Source organism: Gobio gobio (genome assembly GCF_949357685.1).
Source record: "Gobio gobio genome assembly, chromosome: 6".
In the NCBI taxonomy this organism is placed as follows: domain Eukaryota; kingdom Metazoa; phylum Chordata; class Actinopteri; order Cypriniformes; family Gobionidae; genus Gobio; species Gobio gobio.
The window spans coordinates 43,156,381-43,167,247 of record NC_137102.1 but is presented as its reverse complement, the minus strand read 5'-3'; the positions used below and the strand labels follow the sequence as shown (position 1 = coordinate 43,167,247).

Sequence of the window (10,867 nt, the reverse complement as noted above, 5' to 3'; positions counted from 1 at the left end):
CCAGCATTTTTCAATAGGCTTGTTCGACTTCACCCAGCGATGCGCAGACCGATCGGCGGCTGACTTGAAGCAGTGCATGCCGGTTAGAAATTTTGTCCGACTTGAGGCAGCGCCGACGCCACGTGACAGTGACGTATGTCAACAAAGTGCCGCGAGAGCGATTCGAGAGCAGCCGGCGAATACAGCCGGTGCAGTTTCTCCAAAGCAGCTGCTCGAGGCTGCACGGGCTCTGATGACGACACAGCCGTTCCACGATTGGCCAGATTCACCGCATGACAGCGATCACGTGTGTTTCGTGTTTATTCTAAAACCTTCAGTTCCACTAATGCTCATAAATCTGTTTTTTATAACAGTAAAACCTACTTTCATGTAGGCGCAGTGTAATATTGTCATGTTTATCAAAATAAAACTGATAAAAAACGTAGACCCCACTTCATTGATAGTGTAGGCTTATATGTTGAACTTTATTCTTGTACAAACACACGCTGTATTAAGCAGTGCATAAAGTATAACATGACAATAATGTCTCTGAAACATCTGTGTATTGCCAAATATTGCATTTATTTCACTTCAGCTGATAAAGTATGCAAACACAGCGCGAGCGTCACTGCGGGAAGCAGAAAGTGTCCGACTTCACGTCTGTGTTTGCAGCTCCTCCCCGCCTGCACGCGGCTACTCTCGCCGGTCAGTTGCATCCAGCCACAGCCGATGTCGAACACACCTAAAATTTGCCAGTGGGTGGAGTTAAGCTCTGAGCAGTAGTGATGCGCGGGTCGGCTTTTTTTCCAACCCGCGGGTCCTGCTTTTATGAAATTATTTGGCCCGCCCCAGCCCGCACCGCACCAGTGTATCAATTTTAAAACCCGCCCCGCCCCGCCCCGCCCCGCATCCGCGACCATTAATCATAAATCAGGTCATATTAATAACAAGATAATGATAAAGATTTTCAACCTTTAATTTTCACCAAAGTAGCGTTTGGATCTTGAAGGCTTAACCATTTTTTATTTCAGATTTGTATAGGCAGTTTATAGCCTACGCTACATATAACCACTAAACTTTTGTTTTATTTAGCACACAGAAATGTTCATAGCGTGTTTACATTCGCTGTGCAAACAAAGAATGGCGTCCACTGTACCAGGGTTTAATCTATTTCGGCTAGACTCCAGCACCTCGTCTTCCATCTTCACTTTTATCTCTCTGTTTTTGTTGTCGTGGCTGCCGGTGGTGGGAGCTGCTCGGCGCGCAGCTGTCATGACGTGCCGCGTGATGCCAAAGGCTTGGGGACATCATGCAAGTTACGTTGCTACGGCTTTCATATTGTAACCTTATCAAAAAAACCTAATAAAATATGAAAATAGATACTCCCAAATATTTTATATAGGCTATAGGGAATTGCAGGCAACATACATAGATTTTTTTATTTTGTTTTTAATGACCCGCCCCAACCCGCCCCGCAAATAAGTGAAGATTTCTTAACCCGCCCCAACCCGACCCGCAGGTTACCCGCGGGGCCCGCGGGTTATGAGACGACCCGCGCATCACTACTGAGCAGGGGTTTAGTTACCCTTTAAAGGATTAGTTCACTTTTAAATAAACTTTTGCTGATCACTCACCCCCATGTCATCCAAGATGTCAATGTCTTTCTTTCTGCAGTCAAAAAGAAATTAAGGTTTTTGTTGAAAACATTCCAGGATTTTTCTCCATATAATGGACTTCAATGGGCTCCAAACGGTCCAAATGAGTTTCAGTACAGCTTCAAAGGGCTTCAAACAATACCAGACAATTAATATCTTATCTAGCGAAACGATCCGTTTCTGCGAGAAACCGAGCAATATTTATGCTATTATTTGACCTCTTATCAGACGAACGATCATCTGAGCTCCGCCATAACTTCCGCTAAGTGAGGTCAAAATATGAGCGTGGTCATAGACGTATACGTAGATGCCTCATTAGCGCCAGCACGGATCATTAGAATGAGGCATCTACGATTGATATATCTATGGCCACGCTCGTATTTTGACCTCACTTAGCGGAAGTTATGGCGGAGCTCAGAGATGATCACGTTCGTCTGATAATAGGTAAAATAATAGCATAAATACTGCTCGGTTTCTCGCAGAAACTGATCGTTTCGCTAGATAAGACCCTTATTCATTGTCTGGTATCATTTGGTATCGTTTAAAGCGCTTTGAATCTGTACTGAAACAGTCATTTGGACCTTGAACCGTTTGGAGCCCATTGAAGTCCATTATATGGAGAAAAATCCTGGAATGTTTTCATCAAAAACCTTAATTTCTTTTTGACTGCAGAAAGAAAGACATGGACATCTTGGATGACATAGGAGTGAGTAAATGATCAGCAAAAGTTTATTTAAAAGTGAACTAATCCTTTAATGCTTCAGCATACCAAGACATTTTGTACAATTTCATGCTCCAAACTTTGTGGGAACGTTTTGAGGATGGCCCCTTCCTGTTCCAACATGACTGCACATCAGTGCACAAAGCACGGTCCATAAAGACATGGATGGGTAAATTTGGTGTGGAGGAATTAGTAGAATTTGCAGTTATAGCTGCAAAGGGTGGACCAACTCCATAAACCCTAAGAATGGGATTAAAGTTTGTGTGCGTGTAAAGGCAGGCATCCCAAAACTTATAGTGTATGTGTATACTGGTTGAATACACACACATGCATGTATATATTTAAAGGAGAACTCCAGGGAATTTTTAAGTTAATCTTGACCGTTATACCTTTGTGAGTACTGTCTATAGAAAAAAAAAACGAACCGGATTGGTGCTTGCAACACGGAGCTGTTACAGTTAATGCCCAGAGCTCCCACGCAGCTAAAACGGTAGTTATGGGGGCATATACATAAAGAGTGTCTTTGTGCCTCTTAACAGACACAAAATGCAATTCAAATGTCTGTCCATCATGAACAGGGCCCTTACATGACAACAAAATGCGTTTAGCCATTTAGCCATTGTTTAAATTCACCTAAATAGTGTTTTAGACGGCTAGCTGTAGGCTTGTGCTGAAGTCCCGTGGGAACTCAGTTGTAGCCGGAAAAAGGCAAATAGTCCAGGTGGGAGGAGCTGCAGAATCTCGAGGTCATGAAAAGGAAGACGATGAAAATGTAAATTCTTGTATTTTCGCATTCTGTTGCCACAACTTGTGAGCTTCTTCACTTGTGAGCCGATCATCACTCTTCACACACACAACGCTCCTCCCACCTGGACTATTTGCCTTTTTCCGGCTACAACTGAGTTCCCACGGGACAGCTCCATGTTGCAAGCACCAATCCGGTTCGTTTTTTTTTATAGACAGTACTCACAAAGGTATAACGATCAAGATTAACTTAAAAATTCCCCGGAGTTCTCCTTTAAGAACATTTTGTTAGATTTATACATAAAATATTTATACTTTATATAATATATATTATATTAATATATATACAGTATACACATGCAATTATTTCTTAAATATATATTATGTAAACACAAACTTTTAAAATATATTCAAATAGAAAACCTATATTTTAAATTGTAAAAATATTTCACAATATTATAATATTATTATTAATATTATCTTATTATTTTTGATCCAATAAATGCAGCCTTGGTAAGCAAAAGAGACTGTGAAAAACATGAAAAAGCTAATTCACCCCAAACTTTTGAACATCAGTGTACTTTGTTGAGGGCAAATGAACCAATACTCTGAATGTGTTTTCACAGCGTTTCTGCTGCAAAGATGGTCACAGTGAAATTAACATTGACATAGTAGTGACAAATCAGCAGTGCATCATTAATTCTTCGGTGTTTGGCAACACGAGCGACAACGAGTGTTTCCAACGACTTTATTCAATTGAACAACGACATGTTGTTCATAGGCCTAGGTAGGGTTGCCACCCGTCCCGTAAAATACGGAATCGTCCCGTATTTACAAGCAAAATTACGCGTTCCGTATCAAACCAATACGGGACGCGATTTGTTCCGTATTTTACATAGGTCCACACGTAGTTCAATAAACACACAAGGATTTTGCAGTGTGGAGAATACTTATAGCAAATATAAACAAATCAATTTCACAATAAGTAGTACAGGAGCTCATTTGTGCGTGATTGCGTTTTAGCGGCTTTGTTGCCATAGCGGCGGAGTCTCGAGAACATGCCCTGTGCCGTGTGCCTGTAAACTTGCCGGTTTTTTAAAAACATGTCGAGCTCGCGTCGCGTCCACCGTTTAAACGCAAGAGGATCTCCAGATATAGAGCTGAATATCAAAAAGGTATCAATGGGTCTGTCCAGTAACTCAGGATGAACCTCAGGCCAACTGCACACTTTGTGAGAAGCATTTCAGTGTCTCAGACTGACTGTCTTAAAGCAACAGCGGTGACAGACACATCTGTGCTTCTAAAGGTAGCCTATAGTTTTTTTTAATGGATAATATCTTAATATAATATTATCAGATCTTTGCAGACAAAATTATTATTTTTTAGACAGGTTAATTAATAGATTATAGCCTAATAAATGTAATTATTAATTTATAATTTAGCTACGCTATAATCATACATAACCAATAATCCTGTCATATAAAGTTTGACATTTAAAAAAATTTTTGATAAAAATGGGACAAATAATTACATGATAATATAGTCATAATTTAAGTAAATTAATTTAAAAAAATTACATTTTTGAAATTCAAAAAAGTGATTACTGGTTCAGAATGACTGCTTAAAGGGACAGTTCACCCAAAAATGAACATTCTGTCATCATTTACTCACCCTCAAGTTGTTCCAAACATGTATACATTTCTTTATGTTGAACACATAGGAAGATTACTATGGAAGTCAATGGTGCCCCCAAAGAAGCCTGGTTACAAACATTCTTCTAAATATCTTCTTTTGTGTTCAGCAGAACAAAGAAACTCATACAGGTCTGGAACATCATGAGGGCGAGTAAATGATGACAGAATTTTCATTTTGGGTGAAATATCCCTTTAAAGTGCACCAAATAGGCTACTAAAAAGTTCTTTAGAAATAAATAAAATAATCAAATGTAAATTAATATAAAATGTGTTCTGTTGCAAGTTCACATTCTTGATCTCATGTTTTCTTATGGTTTATTATTGAGCTGTAAAGTTGTCAATGTAGAAATAATCATTTCATGACGTGTTTTTTTTTTTGGGGGGGGGGGGGGGGGGGGTCGTCATGAATGGGTGTCCCTTATTTTGCCACACCAAAGGTGGCAACCCTAGGCCTAGGCCTTAGGTGTCACTGTCATTATCACCATATTGATATGGTGACAATTTGTCACCATATTGATATGGTGATAATGACATTGACACCTGCCTACTAAAACAGCGACATTGGGACACAGGACGTATCTGGAACCTAGGCTATTTTAATCTTACACTGCAAAGATTGTGTTGATAAATATGTTCATAGTGCATTTTACATGAGTTCAGAATGTGCTATTCTGAACTCATGTAAAATGCACTATGAACATATTGCACAAAAATGACTATGAACACTATCAACTTCTCTTACAGTTTTTCAGTCGCTTTGGTACATTTCTCGAATCATCCTCGACATTTGCAAAACATAAAGTGCATCTCTCAAAACAATTCGTACAAATAGCCTATAGCAAAACATCATGGATTACCTGCAAAAGCCAGTCTCTTGCTAAATCCTTAGTTCATCTCTCAAAAGTAAATATATGTGTCAATGAACATGTCAGTGCCATCAGAATGACAAGTCCTTGTGTCATTGTATACAGATAAGACAGTCAAACTGCTTAGTCATGTTGTCAATATAACAGTGTACTCTGTGGAGGTATGTTCTGATGTAAACTATGGCTAAAGTTTTGATGACAATTATTGTAAATTGTAGGTTAGGGCCTACACCTTAGCAGGGCCGTGCACAGGGGGGTGGACCGGTGGCCAGAGCCTCTGCCCCTCTGCCCTCATCGGCTGAGGTGCCCCGCTTGCTCCCCTTCCCTCCCTTACCCCCAGTGGATTCCCATAAAAGCATTCTGTTCCACCAAACATCGACTAATTCCGCCAATCCGCTTCGTGTTTTCCCGCTCGCTCCGCGGCATCGATCACTGTGGCAGTGCCCGCGCTCTCTGTGGAGCTGGAGCCGACATCCCATTAACAGGTAGATTACAAACTACAATCCAAATCACAGAAAGTGCTTGATCCGCGGAATTGTTTTTGTATTTTTGTCGGTAATATTTTGCTGCTTGTCTTCTAATAGTGCTAGCAACTTGTGCAAAATATCCACGTTCTTGGAAGATAATTAATTGTATAAATCAAATTATTGTAGCCTACCTGATCTGATCTAATATAAATAACACCAAATTTGCTGTTGTCTGCACACTTTGTAGACAAAAAAAACAATGACTTCACAAAAAAGAAGACAGAGTGAGAAAGAGCAAAGGGAGGCTAAAGCCCGTTCAACATTGCAAACAAGGATTCAAAGCTTCAGCGGGTAAATCATCATAGAATATTATTACAGTTTGTCAAACTTTAACTCCTGTAAAGTATATTTCCCGTCATAATCAATTGTCTGAGAATATTAGTATCTATAACATTATGATATTTTACTAAGACCATATTAATAGTAGGCTATAGGCCTACACAATTTAAAAAAGGGTACAATGGGGCTAAAGGCACACCCTAATACAAATTTGCTTTTTAATCATGTTTAAATTAATACTTGTTCAAAAAAATCTCTTTAGCAAAGTTTGCCATATTTTCTGTTTATTTTGATGAATAAAAGAAGTCATTATTGTTCAATAAATATTAAAATATGTTATTATAAAAGTAGGCCTATATTTTAAAAATAGGCCTACATAAACTTTTTTTAAGGAAAGATTCTGAAAGCATTGAATGAGATCCCATAATAATTTAATAAAGCTTTACAGTAATAAAAACCAATACATATATTTTTATTTTATGATATGATTATTAACATATTTTTAAATCTGATGGTTTCATTATAAATATGATGGGGGACTAAGGTGGACACCCAATCTAATATATGACATTTATTATCATGTTAATTATTGTGCCTTTTACCCCAAATACCATACTTTTACATATTCTTCTGTTATTGAAAAATTGTTGCTTTATTTACTTTGAACAAAACTGAAAATTATAAACAAGACATTTGTCTCAAAATACATTCAAGTATTTTAACAATTCTCATTTGCTGCTTAAATCTACAACATAAAAAACCCCCATTAAAAATGAGATAAAATTAGCGCAGAATCAACTTTTTGGAAGCATAATTACAACAACTTAAATTGAATTAGCCCTAAAGCCTAACAATTGTATTTACAATAAGATTGTAAAAGCTTTGTTATTCAATCTTTACATTAAGATGATACTCAACCCCCTTATAGTGCCCCTTTTTTTGGTTTGGGCCAATGCCCCACCAAATGTCTGTTCACGGCCCTGCACCTTAGTGTATGTGGTAGTTTGATTGTAAGAGACTGGACAAGATTCACATTTACGTTTTTACTGTTTGTACTGTAATTTGTTGACAGAGACAGACCATGTCATTGCGATACAGAAGGGAAAAGACAGCACTGCATAGCACAAAGAAAAACAACAAAAAACAAAAGTAGAAATGTGAACATAGGACTATTCAGTGCTGTAGGAATTAGTGCAGTCTTTCTACACCTCTTGACGTTCTTGTCTGTTAGGCCACAAATTCTCATCCACATCACAACGAATATCTTATGGAAATGTAATCTAATGGAAATGTATAGAAATATGCTTGACATATTATGACAACTTGTTCAACCATTTTGCATGTAATGGCTTATGCTATGAACTAATGCCTAAAATGTTGTGGGGGGTAAGACTATTCAACAGAGACCCATTATAAAACATTTTGATCAACATGACATAAGCAATTAGGTCAGAGATCTCCCTTATCATTACTCTGCTCTCTCCCCTCATTGTGAATAAACAGTTGAGTATAAAAGCTTTGATGCACCTCTTCACTTGACCTGGTAACGCTACTGACGACCAGAGCTCATCGCACAACCATGCCTGTGGATTTCACTGGAAAATGGGAACTGGAGTCGAACGAAAACCTTGATAATTACCTGAAAGCACTGGGTAAGCCTGATCAGATGTCTGCTTTCAATTTAAGTCAACAGAGAAATGATATTTGACAAAGCCATTTAAAAAATATGATAGACAAATCCATTTAAAGTATGAGAAATGACAATGCCAGCAAATATTTTCATATTCTTACATAGACATTGACTTCCCCTTTCGGAAGATTGCAGCCCACCTCACTCCAACAAAGGTCTTCACCCAGGATGGGGATAGCTTTGTGATTAAGACACAGAGTGCCTTCAAAAGCTTTGAGCTGAACTTCACTGTTGGAGTTGAGAAGGAAGAATTTACTAAGGGATTTGACAACAGGTCGCTAAAGGTGAACAATTTCCTTTATAATTGTGATCCTCTTCTAATGACATACGTTTATTTAACTTGTAGTTACCCCAGCCTTGGCCTGTTGGCCATGATCTCAGTCCGTTTGTTCAGTGATGAACCTACAGTAAAACAAATAGAGAACAGGCCTCAACTTTTACCCAAAAGGGACAAAATACATTAAAGTTCTTTTTTTTTCTTCTCATGTCAATATAGATTTTGTGCAAAGTACACAAATCAGGGGTAACACTTTAGAACACAGGAACAAAATGCATAATTAACATATTAACTAGAAACTCTAATTATTGAATTAGTAAGTAATAATGCTTAGTTGAAGGTGGTAGTTCACTATTAGTTCATCAATAACTATTTTTTTCACACCTCCCAGAGGACCACTAGAACTAATTAACATGAATAATGCATAATATATGAAGGTCAAATTAGCCCACTGTTAATGACTCAAGTATTACCAAATCCTTTAAAAGTAATTACTAATTATTTAGATCAGTATTCTAAAGTGGAAAAACATGATAACTCTCTAGTAATGACTGAAGTCATTGTAAGCTTTTGAGGTTTTTGGATATAATGGCCTCTGATGGTTTTGGTAACACTTACTAGTGGGTTACCATGATCTTACATGATGTAGCAACACTTCAGTCATTATCAAAACTTTACAAAAACCTCAAAAGCGTACAATGACTTCAGTCATTACTGAGTTATCATGTTTTTCACTTTATAATACTGATCCAAATAATTAGTAATTCCTTTTGAAGGATTTGGTAATATATGAGACATACATTAATAAGGGGTTACTATGGGGTTACTAAGGAGTTACTATGACCTTCACTTTAGAAATAATGATATATTATGCATTTATTATGAATCTGTATATAGTAGTTTTTAGTAGTCCTATGGGAGGTGTGAGAAAATAGTTATTGATTAACCAATAGTGAACTACCACCTTCAATGAGCACTACTACTTACTAATTTGTTAGGTAGATTTTCTTGTTAGTTAATAATATTTACTAGAATGTTAATTTGTTCCTGTGTAGTTATTCATTAATGATGGACCAGTATTCTAAAGTTTTACCAAATCAAGTACTTGAGTGAAAGTACAGATACCCTATTAAAATATTACTCCAGTATGAGTAATCATTTTCAGTTTTAAAGGGATAGTTCACCCATAAATGAAAATTCTGTCATCATTTAGTCACGCTCAAGTTGTTGCTAACCTGTACGAATGTCTTTCTTCTGCTGAACACAAATGAATATTTGGAAGAATATTTGTAACTAAGCAGATCTGTATGGGGATATGAAATGCCATGGCAGTCAATGGCTGCCGAAATCTGCTTGGTTACAAACATTCTTCCAAGTATCTTCCTTTGTGTTCAGCAGAAGAAAGAAATTCATACAGGTTTGTCACACAACTTGAGGGTGAGTAAATGATGACAGAAATGTCATTTTTGGGTGAACTATCCCTTGTAAAAGTACAAAAGTACTTGATCATGTAGGTACTGATCGATGAACCATATATTTATTTTAGGCAGAACTGGGATAAGAAATAGTAGTGCTTTGATATTTCTAAATAAGCTGCTCTCTTTAAGTATCCTTTTATGCACTGTGGTCCCGAATTATATGATGATCAATAAAAAAATATAAAAAAAAACAAGTGAGCATAATTTGTGTAAAAAGAAATTGTAAAATAATTTTGCTTTCTTTAAAATCATGTAAATATAGAAACAGGCCAGTTCCTGGGTTTTAATATTTATTCCACATATTTAGACTCTGGTGACCTGGGAAGGGGACAAATTGGTGGCCACCCAGACAGGTGAGAAAGCCAACCGGGGATGGAAACACTGGATTGAAGAAGGCAAACTTTACCTGGTGAGACATTCTATGGATAATATTAACCAGATCAATGTTAGAATCAACATTATTCCAAATAAATGGTATTTTTATTTTTTCCGATTTTATGAAATTAAGATGTTTAAAGTGTGCCACTGAATGAATATTATTATCCTTTCATACAATTCCTGCTCTGCCGTGTACTCACAAATGAAACGTTTTGACCTCATGGTCATTTCACTTGCAGGAGTTGACATGTGAGGATGCTGTGTGCCGACAAGTGTACAAAAGAAAAGACTGAATTGTCGTGTGATTCGTTGTCACGTTCATTTTGCTGTACTTAACAAGTCTATCAAAATCAAGCTGTGTGTTAACTTGAGGCATCACTTCTTTCTCAGGGGATTAAATTGACTCACAATGTGACACTGTCAACACTTCTGGGCTTGTTTTCTTCTGTCTAAATAAAGATAATGAGTTTTACATTTCTTGTATTCTTGTTGTACTATTGTATCAAATATTTCAAGATAAAACAGACTGAAGCAACTGAGGTTTACTTGAATATCCACACATTTTTTTCAAAACATGTT

At 37.2% G+C, this 10,867-nt stretch overlaps 1 protein-coding gene across 2 annotated transcripts; it reads left to right on the top strand.

Moving 5' to 3' along the window:
- The first annotated feature begins 207 nt into the window (after nucleotides 1–207).
- rbp2b (retinol binding protein 2b, cellular) lies at nucleotides 208–10,759 on the top strand. 2 transcript variants are annotated; one of them, XM_079819861.1, is made up of 5 exons: nucleotides 208–286; nucleotides 7,969–8,117; nucleotides 8,261–8,439; nucleotides 10,218–10,319; nucleotides 10,528–10,759. In XM_079819861.1, the coding sequence occupies exons 2-5, from the start codon at nucleotides 8,045–8,047 to the stop codon at nucleotides 10,579–10,581; spliced, it is 408 nt and encodes a 135-aa protein (XP_079675987.1). In that variant the 5' UTR covers nucleotides 208–286; nucleotides 7,969–8,044; the 3' UTR covers nucleotides 10,582–10,759. The 2 variants fall into 2 exon arrangements, with proteins under 2 accessions (XP_079675987.1, XP_079675986.1); XM_079819860.1 differs by lacking the exon at nucleotides 208–286 and having other exon boundaries at nucleotides 6,359–8,117.
- The last annotated feature ends 108 nt before the right edge of the window (nucleotides 10,760–10,867 follow it).